Here is a 14,886-nt window from a genome sequence, read left to right as displayed (position 1 = left end):
GATTACACATAAGCAAGAATCCAGACTGTCAGGTTTGTTTACAGGTGACTTTTGCATTTAAGACCACGATTACGACATTTTTTTTTAGGATGATTAGCCTATCAATAATTTATTTAGAATGATTCTTTGAAAAAGTAAATACTGCCATATATATTCACCTGTTGTGTCAGTGTTAAAATGTTATAAAATGAAAGGGATAATAGAATGGTTTCATCAAGATAAGAGTGTATCTGATAATAAACCCAGCGTACTATATACCAGGGAGTCTGTGTGAAGGTATTCAGTCCACCCACATTATTATGAAGACAAAAACCTGAACATTTTATTCTCATATGAAAGAGTAAAAGATATCACCACCATCAGGAATGATCTCAATGTGATCTGATGAACAAAGGTTGTATTTTCATGATAATAAAGACTGAATATAGGATAACAGTTTGAATGTGTGCCCCCAGTCTGACTCTCTCTCTCTCTCAATCATCACGTGTTGTTCACCTGCAGAAAGTAACATGAGACGTGTACGGTGTGGTTATCACAAACAAAACTGCGCTTCTATTGTCCAACGTTAAAGTGCGATCGGCTCAGTTTTAACAATGAACGCACAACAAGTGGGATATACAGTATTTGAGTTACTCTGGGCATAAAATATGGGACAAAAGTGAAGAAAAGAAAAGAAAAAACTGAATTCTACACACTTAACCCACCTATTATCCTTGGGGTCGATTTGACCCCATTCAATTTTCAAAAAAATAATGGTTGACTTTTTTTCTTTTCCTTCAAATTTCATAACTTTTCCTAATTTTATGGGTACAATTGATTAAGCATACAAAACCATAATCATATTTTTCAATGAGCTGAACGCATGTATATTAAGCATTAGAGTTCTTCTAGGGTCAATTTGACCCAAAGCTTTTTTTTTAAGTTGTGTAAAACATGTCTCTACAACTGCAGGTGCAGAGTTGATACAGGACATGGAACAGCTCTTTCACAGTGAAAGTGACGTATATAGGAGAGTATGTCTGAGACAGAGGACTTTATTTCAGAGAAATCATGAGGTTAATACTGATGGTGACGGCATAGCATTTCACTGTATAAGTTGCATGGAGAACAGTGAGCAGCAACTAAGGAAAGCAAAAACCTGATAGAAAAACATAACACGGCCGCACATGAAAACCCTCGGCCTGACATTTGAAAAATCCTCAAAATATGAACGGTAACGAAAAAATAATTTACATTTATTTATTGTGACCAAGCACTTCAGAGAATTCCTGAAAAACGCTGTTTTTTACACCAAAAATTGTCCGACTGAAAAAAACGTCATTACCTAGAATCCCCATATTAGTACCAATGTTTTGATGCATGAATTGTTGTTGGGTTATGAATTAAGATTTACACCTACTTAAAATATCAGAGTCCAAAAATAGAGACAAATTATAATTTTTTTTTTTAAATGCCATTTTTTCGCCAAAATTTATCAGATTGGAACATTTCTAGCACTAATCTAAAGCCCTGAGTGAAGGTCCACCTCCTCTCTTTCTTTAATCAGTACACGATAAAGTTTTTTTCAAAATCCTCAAAAACTCTGTTTTTTTTGCCAAAAAATGAAAAAATGTTTTCATTACCTGGAATCCCCCCGTTAGTACCAATGTTTTGGTGTGAGAATGGTTGGTGGGTATTGCATTAAAAGACCTACACCACTCTACACACACACACACACTGACAGACGGACGATGGGTAAAAAGAAAACTGCTCAATATCGGGAATTATACGACTGTTAGTTACGACCGAGTAATTTGATTGGAAAAGCGACTTAGAGTAACAGCACTGGGACTTTTTACAGGCATCTAAAGGCATCAGGAGAAACTACACGAATCTGCGGCTCTTTAGGAACACAAACCACAACCAAGCAAGCTATTGTTTATTATGTTTATTATATTTCATATAGTAGAGCCTCTACCATGTACATATACAGATTCTGAGTAGCATAGGTCATGTGGGTAACATGTTTTTGTAAAACTAGAATTTCATAAAAAGTTCAGAAGGAGATAGAAAATGTCAAACAACCCAGTGCATTACACTAAACTATGCACCAGGAGGCAATGTTCCCCACATAAAGTTATACAAACACATATTACATTTTAAAAAAGTAATCGACAAATATGAGACTTTACATCTTCTTCTGGCTTCAATCTTCAGTAGAAACCTTAAGTTGTCTTAACAAAGAAAAAAGCACTGTGTCCTACAGTGGGTCCAACATGTTTTTAAATCCACATTAAACAGAGCTTTAAAAGGTTGGAATAGACAGAAGGATTGATTTCCATCCATAGCGGGATTGTACACAGGAGTTTAAAAACATGCTCAGAAGTTCTCGAGGTTGGAAACCAGTGAGTTATCACAAAACATTTCTTTACAACACAGAAAAATTGGATTCAAACACATAAAAACATGATTAGTGTTGCACTTCTGCAGCTTCTCAGGGCTTGTTTGCCTCCATCACCTTCACAGTTGTGGCAAACGCTCTTCACTTTGGCTTCTATACATGTAACAATAAAAAAGAAGCTGCTGCTCCTGTACACACACTGGGATGCAAAGGCCATGCTGGTGTGCAGGCAAACACAGGCGACACATTGAGGATTAGATCAGCTCCAGTTCCCACTGTTGGCTGGGCCTCTCCTCGTTCTCTGGCATGATCACCACATGGTCCTTATCGTAGCTTTTACCACCTTAATAAAATGAATTAAAAAAGATTATAATGTCATTAAAATAAAACCTTTTACGTGACTTTTTACTCAGGCACTAAATAACAGTATCCATAGTAATAATAGTAAGGAGTTGTTAAATACAAACACATTTCTCTGTAGCTTTAGGAGAAGAAAGAAGCTTTGGTTTATTTAAAAATAAAAGCCATTTGTAACACCTTTAATTTCCTGTATCAACATTTCCTTACTTCTGTTTCAGAGTTTAAACAATTATATTTCATTTCTGTTTTAGCGGCTTCCTACTCTCCCAAAATCACGTCAAACTGGCTTAACACAGTTGATGGCGTTAGCAATCGTCATAAATGTATTATTTATACACAGCAGAAATGCGCCAAAACAAGCACACACTGTAGCCGTTTGCTACATTTGCTAAAGCTAGACATTAGACCACCTGTTTTACAGCAAAAAATGGTTTAGTCCGTGTCATTAAGTTATTTGCATTTCAGAAAGTGAAGTCCGTCATATCGCGTCATATCTAGTTTTGTCTGCCTTATCCTCTTCCCTTCTGCTTCTAGCTCACATTCTTCCCTGCGCCCACTCCCCTCCCATTACTGCCTGGCTGCTTGTTTTGTCTTGTGCATCCAATAGGAGCCTCTCTCTGCATTTTTTTCAATTCAATTATGGAATTAGTCAGCTGGTCTCAACACAAAGATCGGGCAGGGGTGAGCCCACGTGTCTGAGCGGAACATTTGCAGCTAGATACACAATGAATTCCTGGAATAAGTGGAAGGTCGTGTGTCTGCCCATGCTTTCCATGGAGGACATCTCCATGATTGGAAGTCTGTGCTATGTCGGCAGCTGTTTTTGGAAGTCTGCCAGTCATTTCTGAAGGATGGGGCAGAGCACTCAACACTCAGACTAATATGATGAACGTACTCAAAAATAAGCAGGAGGCCACTTTGGAGTGTTTACGTGAGATTGAAACCAGCTTGGAGCGGTTGAGTGCTCGGCTTGTAGCTTGAGGCCAGATTATTAGATTTTACTGCTGGAGACCAAAGACTCAAGGTCAAGGTCAAAACTGTGCTAGCCTGAATCAAAAACAAATCACTATCATCATTGGCCTCCCCCACATGCCAGCCACTCAAGGCTGACTGTCTGTTTTCTATCTCACCGAAGATGTTATGCAGACTTGATGCTCCGTCACCCACCTTTTCCCTCATCGCTACCTGGACTTTTGTTTTCTGAACCAGATCTACAAAGGTCGTCGCACATCATCCGACTCCACGTCTCCCTTTCCTCCCTGCAAGTTTCAAGGGTGCATGCGAGGCGCCTACAGAAGCTGCACGCACGCGCCCCCCAGCGGCTGGCAGTCCTTTCTCCACCCCTCCCTGTCTCAACCCCCACCTACCACAATGCACTTTAGCTGCAATGGTCACTTTATTTCTGGTTCTAAGCTAAATGTCGTTACATTTGAATCTTTGTATTTTATTTTACCGTCCATGCTGTCTGATTTTGGAGTTGATGAACCTGCCGGGAACTACAAATGAAAACTAGCCTGTGGCTACAATCTGGCACATTTACATATTTGTCCATTAATGTGCATTGTCCACTGTCACAAATTAACACATTAAAAAAAAGACTATATGCGTGTACACGTGTGATATTTACCTAAAAACATGTATGTGACAATATATTCATTTAAAAAAGGAAGTGAACTCTATTTTCCGGGATCACAGAAAATAGTCCCTACATTTATATTAGACTTTTAAATCTTTTCTGTAAACCACCTTCTAACCACATTTTTGTTTAGATCTAGTGATTTAGCAGTGTTTATCTTGTTATAGCGCTGCATGTGTCAGTGTCACACCTTTCACATCCAGCACGACACCAGGGAAAGTTAGGCTGGTGATGAGGCCGCTCATCTGGGCCTCCCATGTCTGGATGGGCAGTCTGGTCTCTGCCCATAGAACCACCTTCACACCCGGCTCAATGTTACCCATCGCCTGAAGAGCCATGGTTGAAGACAGCTGCAGCACACAGAGTGGGAACGTTGTTCTTTACACTTGCATGTTTTAGTTAAAAGACTTTAAATCCAGAGTAATGCGAAAGGTTTAAATGATGAGTCATTCGGTACTTTCGCACCTTATTTTTCAGCAGCCCTTCCTGGTAGTACCAGATGTCACTCATGGGCTCCACCTGAGCTGACGCCACCACTCGACCCGACTTCATCTCTTCCACGTCGCCCTGCACTGACAGGTAGTTCCCGGTGTCATTGTTCTTGATACGGAAAAAGTGGCGTTTCTGTGGAGAGCAAAAAACTAAATGACTAAGACAAACATCATTAATGAAAACACGATAAAGGTAGGGTCATGTTACTAGTGAAAAACTAATAAACAATAAATGATTATAAAACACAGAGGCCAGCTCCAATGGCCTCATATAAAGGATATGTAATATTTGTGAGTGGTAAAAAATAAAAATAAAATAAAGTTGCATGAAAAAATTGTTTTACAACCCAAGAAAGAGTAACTTTTATACTATGAATTAAAACACAGAATTTTTTTTTTCTTGCATGCAGTTTTGGGCCAATGAAAGAACCAATGCATATATGTGACTAATCATTAGTCATTTGATCAAAATTGATCAAATTACAGGGAGCTGAGACATATGCAAAGATGTTTACTGAAGACCCAAACATGTTCCAGACCCAAACTTTGACAAACTTTTTTTTAAAATAGGAGGGATTGGAATGTCCACCATATAGAATGTATAGCAGATCTTTTTAAATATTCTGAGAGCGTAGGTGGAGCTGTATTACTACACCAAATTTCATCAAATAAAACATTCAAAGTGTGCCTATTGAATAATCATGGAATTATAGGTAAAAATGTCCTAATTTTTTGAGACTGAAGTGCGTGGGATGTCCTGAAAATGTGTTGAAATGACATGGAATGACCCTCTATTATATTTATTTTTTAAGCTAAATTCTACCTCAATATGTTACAGAGATGATTTATTTTAGTCAATGGTTGTAGCTTAGTTTTTATTTACCGTAATAAAAATAAGAAATACTAAAATAAAAGTATGCATTCTGTTACAAATAATAAAAAGCCTAATACTCACAGTCTTGTTTACCCGGCATATTAATACATTCAGGTGAAATGTTAACCAACCTGTCTGACTGGATACATCGATCCAATGCTACTCAGAGAGCTGAACTTGTGCCAATTGGTGATTTCAATCGGTTCCAGTAAGAACTGGCGCCCCCTGTAGTTGCTGTGTTCACACAGCACCCAACTGCAAAGCAAAAATATAAAGCTTATTAATAATGAAGAGTCACAGACGGGGGTGGACTGGCCATCTGATATACCAGGCATCGTCCCGGTGGGCCGTGGACCCAAAGTGGGCCGGTCCGGTCCGCTATGTTTTTTTTTTTGACGTGCAAGTGGAGGCGGACATGGTAAGAGGTGGCCAAAGATCGTCCACAAGTAGCAAAAACATGGCAAGTCAAGATTGGCCAAAAAAAAGTGCAAATAAAGAGGAACCAGGTGGTATGTAATGACAAAGGGTGGCTTTAATGGGCAAAATGTGGTGAACAATAGTAAAAAAGGGCAAAAATGTGGAACAAAAAGAGACAAAACATAGGGAAAAAAGGAAACAAGTGGTATTTATTGGGCAAAAGTTGGCTTATTTGGATAAAAAGTGACCACAAAAAAATTAAGAAAGTACTAACATTCGATAAAAGTGTGAAAAAGAACTTGCAAAAATGGACAAAAAATTGGAAAAAAGGGATATTTATTGGCAGAAGGTAGCTAAAGTCAAGAAAAAAAGTGTCAAAAGGGCAAAAATGAGAAAGGAAATAGGTAAAAAGGGGTTAAAATGTTAGTTAAAATTAAGACAAAGAGCCACATGTTGAACTGACTTAATAACGGCTTCTAAATTGTGTCACTGATAATGTAGTGAGCTGGCCAAGACACAAAATGCCAGGGCTAAATATTAATCCCAGTCCACCCCTGGATCCAGATGAACTAAAGCAGCTTGCTTAATGCACTCACCATCCCCTGTTTACCCTCAGAGACATGATGTGGTTGTTAAAGCCCTCCTCCACCATACTGACAATCTCTGTCGAAGTGGTGATTTCTCTTCCCTCCAAACACTCCAGGCCGAACAGGGAGATGGAGGGAACGGAGAACATCTGGAGGAAGGAAGAACACCATGAGTCAGGGCTGGGGTCAATTTTAATTAACTGTGTAATGCATTATCAGAAGATGTAATTGTAATGGGAGAATGTAATTGACTCCAACCCTGGTTTACATTCAGAGGCATTTCTCTGTCTCACCATTGGCACCACTCTGGCAGAGCGGATGGTGCCTCCTGGAGGGCAGCCCATGCTGGTTAGGTTTGGATAGTCTCCCTCAGATAAGACGAACATGTTTCCTGAGTGCTGCTTTTCCTCGTAGAGCACCCAGCTGAAGCACCAAACAACAATATGTCAATCAAACATCCTCATTAAATCTGTCAGATCCAAACAAGCTTTCCATTCTGAATCATTTCATCCGTTGCTCACCTTCCACTAACCACTCGGCATGACTTGGTCAATAATTTCTCTGGCAGTGCTTCCTGGTTTTGGTCAAACACGTGACAGTCACCCAGGAAGTCAGGCTCAGAGTACAGGATGATCTAACACACACAGAAAGGCAGGGAGGATAGTGATTAATACATAGTAGCCACATGATGTCACAACATATGGGCATTTCCTGACCCGATGTCATTGTTGTGGGCAGCTGAAACGAGTTTATCCTAAAGAGCACACTATGGTAGTTTCATGTTGGGTTAATGGTGACAAAAGCTATTCTATAATATTTTATGTGTCTTTGTAACCAAAAAGTTCACATTTTCACAATAAGAGGCTGAATAAGGAATGAGAGCAATAGTAGCATTACTCACCTCATCTCCACCCTTCGCGGTGTCGTTTGGAGCCTAAAAACAAAGTGAGATGGTTCAGGTCAGAGCAGAGCTTCAGTGATAACAAACCCAAAGGGATCCTCACCAACAGGATCGGCTGCACGGAGCAGATCCTAGAGTCCTGTGAGCCCCAGTCTACACAGTTGCTGTAGAAACCCTTCTCCAGGATGTACTGGTTACCTGAGTAGTCCACGTGGGAGTAGGCCACCCACCTAGAAGAGACGAGAAGAGGCTCACCCTGAGGACTCACAGGGTGATTCTGTGTAATCGATCTACTTACGCCCCGCTGAGGACTTCGATGGAGCGGGTGGAGGTTTTGTATCCAAACAGCTCCACATCAGGGATGGCCTCGGTCACCTCAAAGGTGTTGTCCTGTGGCATGTCGTCCTGTTCTTCATCAGGCTGCTCCAGCATCATCATCACTGGGTCGGTCAGATCCTGCAACGGAGCAAGACCATGAGACCGTCCAGGGTTGGGGTCAATTATAGTTGCGTAATTGATAATTAATTACAGTTATGAGATATTTATAATTGAAAAAATATATTGCTGATGTAATCATAATTTAATTGTAATTGGGTTCAGAAAATTCACTTTGTAATTGTAATTGGCATAGAAATGTCAACATTTTTAATTACAATTTAATTAAACGCACAACTGGGGAACTATGTTACAGTTCTATGGCTTACACATATGTAGTTAATTATTAAAATATGTTTAATATCAAGTTTACCTGTCAGTTCTCTTGGGGATCATTTTACCATTTAAAAAAAAATTACATCTATGGGTATACTGACACAAAAAAGGCTCAGACGCCCACACCAACAACATTAACACCAATATTTTCATGGATAAAGAAGCCACACGAGGTAACCAAGAAATGATAAACAAATTGCACAATAGATCATATATTTTAGTGTATTTTACAGCTGATTTAAGATTTTGGTCAAAACCGACTCGTTATCATTAGAGATGCTAACACAAGAGGAAGGTTACGTACTACGGGCTTATTTCAGGCTCAGTAAATGTGATTAATTGTAATTAAGAACATATTTGTAACTGACTTTCAGGGGAAAAAAAATTAATTATAATTTCAGGTGTAATTAGAAAAATTCCAGTCTATGAAAATCGTAATTAAGATGTAATGAAACATGGTTAATTGAAGACATAATAGTAATTTAAAAAAATGTAATTGACCCCAAACATGAGACCTTCTATAATTAATGACATTAGAGTTTGTTAGGAAGTCCTGGTGACTTACGGCTCGGATCACCCTGACGGAGCGCAGCTCTGCGTTACAGCCTCCCCACACTCTCCAGTCGTGGTACTCCCCCTCCTCCAGGAGGTACTGGTGGCCTCTGAAGCCCTCCTTCTCGTAGCCCACCCAGCTGTATCAACAGATACACAACAAGATGTGGGTTTAGTTCCTTATGTGAGACTTAAAGCTCAAAAACTATCAGTAAGTACGGTAGATAATCTGACTCACATTCCTCCCAGTACTTTCAGAGAGCCTGTGTTATACATGAAGGCGGTCTGTCCTGGTTCTATTCTGGTCATGAAATCTCTCATGTTGCTGGTTATGGTCCGCGACTTCCCACTGAAGTACGGCTTATCATAGATCACCATCTACAGAGACCACGAGACCATAAGAACCAAAGGTTTAAGAAAGTTAAAGAAATGTATAAAAATATGATACGAACAAAAATTCACATTCTTACCTTTGGTTCACTCAGGTTTTCCACTCTTGGTTCTCCCTGTGGTGAGAAGAAAAACAACAGCTCAAACTCAAAGCAAATATTGGATTTTTGGTTCTGAAAATCAAAAAACTGTCCCACGAGATCTCCAACATTCCACCAATAACCCCTACTTACCACTTTGAGTGGATGCAGTGAGCCCACATACGGCTGCTCCACTCCCCAGGCCGCAGGGTTGGTGTACCCACCCACCTCCAGGACGCGGGGCACACCCTGGAAGAAGGGATGAGCGTACACAAGCCACCTAAAAAAAAGCACATCGAGCAAATGTAGTAAGATCAAAACTACAACAGTCCCTATAGTGACATGAATCACATTATTCAGGACTCACAGTCCAGCGCTGATGATGATGGAGTTTGCTTTGACAGGGAAACCAAAAATCCTGGCATCCTCCGAAGTGTCTCTGAAAATCACCTTCTTGCCCTCGGCGTTCTCCTCTGGGAAGAGGCTGATCTCTGGGACACTGTAGTCCTGAGGACCAACACGAAGCAGCCAGTATTAAAGGAAACGTTACTCAGCTGCTTTCTAACATTTAGTTATTAAAAAAACAATTGCAGTAGTTTCAGAAGAAATTGTGCCTAAAACATCTTAAAAAGTACACGATTACCTCACTACAACTACATATGCTACTTACTGTTGTGCACTGACAGATTGAATCACACATTTAATAACTGATTTTTTTTTTACCAACTAACCAAGGAAATAATCTGAAGAAATTGTGAAACCTGTAATTTTTCTATCAAATGTATCATCTAATATATTAATGGATTTAAAGTTATCTATTTTGTACTTGATATTTATATAAAAAAAAACCCATTTAAAATACATTATTTGCAATTTAAACCATCATACATGTTGCTGTGCTTTATTTCAGACACGAGGGGGTGCTGTTGAGTGCAGTCAACACTAACTTGGCATCTTTTTCTACAGCTTTTATTAGTCCGGTGTTAATTTTGACAGCAAATTTAGATTTTGTTTTAGTCAGTTTTTTGACTAAAATTAAACTTGGTTTTAGTCCAAATGTAATCAGTTCTAATTGGATTTCGTCCCATGTGAACATTATAGTTTTGTTTTTATTAGTTAACAAATTGTCTCATTGTCACTTAAAAAAAAATGCAGTCGACAAAAACTATGAAGACAATTTTTAGTCAACAAAATTAACACCAAAGGTAAGTTGTACCTCAACTAGTTTGTACGATGCATTTTGCACCTTTTGTAGGAAAACACTTCTCAATCTTAATTTGTACATTGCTTTTATCTACTAGTTGTGGTATGTTGTATGTGTTATGTGCATGTTTTTCTATTCATTTGAATTGTGTTTATAGCACTTACGCTTTGACGCAAATGAAGTTACTAATAGAAAAATATTTACTTTAATTGATTTGGATTAAATTTACACAAATTAACCAAAAGTTAAGATTGAACAGAATCCTTCTCACCCTGACTGCTCTGCGTATGGAGCCGATGACGAACTTTTGGGCTGGTTTTGTCTCTTCCTGTTGGTCACTTTCACTTTTCTCTCCATTCTGCTCTTCGCTGCCAGGCTGTCCGTTCTGTCCGTTGTGCAGCGGCTCCTCTGGAGGACTGAATGGATTCGTGATTTCTATGTCTCCTTCATCCAGGGCGATCTTCTCACCCTTGAAGTTGGGCTTTTCATAAAGCACCCATCTACATTGGCAAGAATAAACAACAATAACATTTAATACTAACTAGTTGTTATCACATTGATTAAAGAATAAATGAACATTATTCACCTTCTTTCAGGACTACAATGACACACTTTTGACTTTATTGTTTTTAAGCCATTTTCAAATGGGTAAACTTGAACATTTTCCCTGTGTATAAGTAGTGATCTAAAAATGGTGAGAGTTAGTTATTGGCTCTGTACAAAACTGTTAAAAATTATCATTTAAATCGTATCGATTTATGCATAAACAGAGATTAAGAGTAGCACCCTGTCAGCTGTCATATATGGTCAGTGTAGTATGTTGATGCCATGTCATTTTTAGCAATATTTTGCTTTTACTGCTTGAAAACCATCATCTTATCTTTTAGGGAGACCCTACAATTAGGGGCTCCGATTATCTGTGATCATTGAAAAAAGACAGTAATAATAATATTAACACCATTATTTTCCTTATTCTTGTTTATCCGTATCATATCGGAAATTACAATATGACCTGGATGATAACATCACATGCATTCACATGTTTTGGAAAAATATCACATTTACATGCATTTTTTCCCATTCTAAATGGGTGGTCATAGAGACTTAAATGTCAATTTCCATGCAAAATAGAATGAGTTCACATCCAGTAATATTTTGGGACAATACCACACATTTAGATGCAACTGGACACATTTTTCCACTGTAAAAATAGTTGACCTAATGTGGAGAAACTAAACTCAAATCTCACATGACTTCAGCACAAATACAGCAGAAGAATATGAAATTAATAACATTAGGTAACTTGATTATCCATATTAGCACAGGTTTGGGACGTATAAAAGCCTGTAATGACATCCGATTAGGGAAAGCTGATGAAACGGAAATGAAGATAAAAAATTAATTTATGAGGAAATGTTAAACTTAAAGGGAAAGTCTGAGCCTCTTTCAAACAATTATCTGGCTACAGTGGAATGTTGTGTTGAATGAAACCAGTTAATGAGCAGATAAAGTGATTGGCATTGTAAATGTTATTATAGTGCATTGTCCTGTTCATACAGTCAATGCTCTGGAATGAGGAAAGATATATTATAGATTTACTTTGATGCCAACAGACCAAACCAGCAGGCTATGCAATATAGAAAGACAGTTTAGAAAATTCCTTTATTTTAAAAGCTTACTTTGCAATAATAATAGTTTTAAGAGTCGCTGCTTTTGCTACTTCTCCCCTGCTCTGGGAAATTCTTTATACACATTGTATAATGGAGAAGTTTCAATGTATTTAATTTAGTTTCAAGGGATCCTCCACTGTTTTTACAAGTTTGAAATTAAGTAAGCGAGTTCGTCCCTAAGGATAGCTCTTCTTCTCTGCTTCATCATCTACAACAAAACCGCAGAAATTGATTTTTTTTTTATGGTCAGAGCTGTTTTTATTCTCTTTCGGTAAACAAAAGAGGGCTACATCAGCATCTTGGAATTTTTTCTGTTTTTTTAGAGCAGCAAAAACCAGCACAAGCTGGCATTTTGACCAAGAAAAGCTGCTAAATGATCTAAAAAGCAGGCTAATTGCTTCACTCCAAAAGAAAACAATGGAATGTTTAAAGGCAGTGGGGCCGTGTGACATCATCAATCACGTGATTTCAAGTTGGCGGAACACAGGCTCAAAAACGGTTTAGTAGTCCCATTTTTAAAAGGCAATTAAATGAATATGATGCATAATGTGTTTTGTTAGGCATAGATCTCATTAGTACATTTCAAAGATTTTAGGACAAACTTGTGGAGCATCCCTTTAACGGAGCATAGGGCAGGATGTGTAAAAAATAATATATCATAATATGATAATATAATATGCAAAATAACCTATTTGATAAAAATGGGTTATTTTCTATGGGTGACCTTTGACCCAGAATTATGGTAATTAAAGGTGCAGTCTGCAACTCTTATAAAAGTGAGTTTTTGTCATATTTGCTAAAGCTGTCACTATGTAAGGACAGCTTTACATCAAACTAGTAGTTTGTGTGAAAAAAACAGGCTCATTGAGTCCCCCCTGCTGCTCCTGCTGCCTTTGGCAGATTGCCAGAATGCACCGCGACCGAGCAAAAAGAACCAATCAGAGCCAGGATTGTGTTTGATGGACTGTCTGACAGCTGTTGCTCACAGTCCCCGCCCCTTTCCCAGAGCTGGAGCGCCGTCTTTTTTACAGTGTATGGTCTGGAGGAGTAGAAAATGGAATTGGCGACTTTTCTACTACAAAGATAATTACTGTTGCTTGTTTTACATTATGTTTGATTTGTAATTGTTACTCTAGAACTCTGTAGTGCATGTGTTCATGTGCGCACAGCAGCCTCCGTGTGAGCTGCTGTGAGTGACACTGTGTTGTTGCTGCTGCTGAGGTGTGCGCACATTGAGAGCGAGAAGCCCTGCAGTAATATGCTTTTAACAGAGCATAATATGCTACTGTGATGTTGCTGTTGGAATAACATTAGCTTGTAGAGCTCCTCTGAGGGAGGGACTTTGGAAAGTTTGGAAGCAGGGCAAGAGGGCAGCAGGGAAGGAGGGGGAGAGAGGGTTCTGAGAGTTGTGGACTGCACCTTTAATTAGAAAAAATAATTGGTAAACGTAACATATATTTTGGGGGAAAAAAACTGTACCTTTAAATTCACAAATTAAATGTATTCCTAAAACGATTGGACGTCAATCAAGAGCTAAACCAGAATCCAGGATTATACAAACATTTAGTTTAATTTCATATCATGTAATTGACATTAGTGAAAAAGCTTTACTGATTGGATTAAAGTCTAATGTGTTACAAATGAGGCACTTTCTTTCATCACTGAAATGTCTGCATTCATCGTTGGGCAGCAGTGCAGGAAGTAATGACATGTCTGACATTATAATTATTTCACTGGAGGCAGCAGAAAACCTGTTAGCCTCATGTGATTCGTACCATGTGGGGCAGGGACATGTCAGTCAGTTAGCTGCGACTGATAGAACATTCCTCCACTGGGGTAAGTGTTTAAGCTTGTGTTTGGGTGTGTCAATTATTGAAAGAATTTGAATGTCTGCGAGCATTAATACATGTCATGTTTTTGGTGCTACCTGCATGCATTCAGAGCATGAGGTTTGTTTGGAAAACTATTTCCATTACACACTATATAAACATGGTGAGGGTGTGCGGTCATGTTCACTGAGCCAACACTGTGGAATGAGGAAAGTTAAAGATCAAGCCATGTTTCTTTTTTTTTGTTTTTTTTTTTCACCATTCCCAATTCCAACAGATTAAACCAACCAACAATAAGATAACTGATATTAGGGATGCATCAAAATGAAAATTCTTAAATTCTAAACCGAAAACCAAAAATGAGAAAACGAAGGACGAAAACTGAAAAACCGAAAGAAATTACCATGCCAAATATTAGTTGTACCATTGCATTTGTGGCTCTGACTGTGTACTACTAACCTCACTAAAATCAAGAAATTGCAATTGCATAAATTATTATTGCTTCAAATAATATATTACAATATTTATTTAGCACTGATATTCCAACAATGCACAATATAAAAGAAAATACTAAATTAAAGGTTTAACTTGACCCCATTCATGTGTACATTAAATAATAATGTACATGCCTATAACTGACAAAGCTACAGCGTCGACGTAGCAAACATAAATCCCACTTGAGTTAGGGCTGGGTGGTATACCCGGTTTATACCAAATACCGGTATATATTCTCGTTATGATATGAATTTTTAATATACCGGATTGTGTCTTCACTTCTAAGACGCTACATAATGCAAACATAGG

At 38.4% G+C, this 14,886-nt stretch overlaps 1 protein-coding gene across 2 annotated transcripts in view; it reads right to left on the bottom strand.

Moving 5' to 3' along the window:
• Nucleotides 1-1,912: 1,912 nt before the first annotated feature.
• Nucleotides 1,913-14,886, bottom strand: part of crybg2 (crystallin beta-gamma domain containing 2) — a 58,639-nt gene continuing 45,665 nt past the window's right edge. For both annotated transcript variants that reach the window (XM_028461037.1, XM_028461038.1), the window contains exons 9-24: nucleotides 10,855-11,083; nucleotides 9,747-9,886; nucleotides 9,533-9,659; nucleotides 9,380-9,415; nucleotides 9,148-9,287; nucleotides 8,923-9,049; nucleotides 7,945-8,102; nucleotides 7,750-7,876; nucleotides 7,647-7,679; nucleotides 7,267-7,379; nucleotides 7,039-7,168; nucleotides 6,755-6,894; nucleotides 5,873-5,996; nucleotides 4,842-5,000; nucleotides 4,567-4,726; nucleotides 1,913-2,723 (exon numbers count right to left, since the gene is read on the bottom strand). In XM_028461037.1, coding sequence (XP_028316838.1) covers nucleotides 2,635-2,723; nucleotides 4,567-4,726; nucleotides 4,842-5,000; nucleotides 5,873-5,996; nucleotides 6,755-6,894; nucleotides 7,039-7,168; nucleotides 7,267-7,379; nucleotides 7,647-7,679; nucleotides 7,750-7,876; nucleotides 7,945-8,102; nucleotides 8,923-9,049; nucleotides 9,148-9,287; nucleotides 9,380-9,415; nucleotides 9,533-9,659; nucleotides 9,747-9,886; nucleotides 10,855-11,083 — 2,032 coding nt within the window. In that variant the 3' untranslated portion in view covers nucleotides 1,913-2,634. The remainder of the gene's footprint in view (nucleotides 2,724-4,566; nucleotides 4,727-4,841; nucleotides 5,001-5,872; nucleotides 5,997-6,754; nucleotides 6,895-7,038; nucleotides 7,169-7,266; nucleotides 7,380-7,646; nucleotides 7,680-7,749; nucleotides 7,877-7,944; nucleotides 8,103-8,922; nucleotides 9,050-9,147; nucleotides 9,288-9,379; nucleotides 9,416-9,532; nucleotides 9,660-9,746; nucleotides 9,887-10,854; nucleotides 11,084-14,886) is intronic.

The sequence above is a fragment of the Gouania willdenowi genome, chromosome 11 (assembly GCF_900634775.1).
Source record: "Gouania willdenowi chromosome 11, fGouWil2.1, whole genome shotgun sequence".
NCBI lineage: Eukaryota > Metazoa > Chordata > Actinopteri > Blenniiformes > Gobiesocidae > Gouania > Gouania willdenowi.
This window is presented reverse-complemented; position numbering and strand designations above follow the sequence as displayed.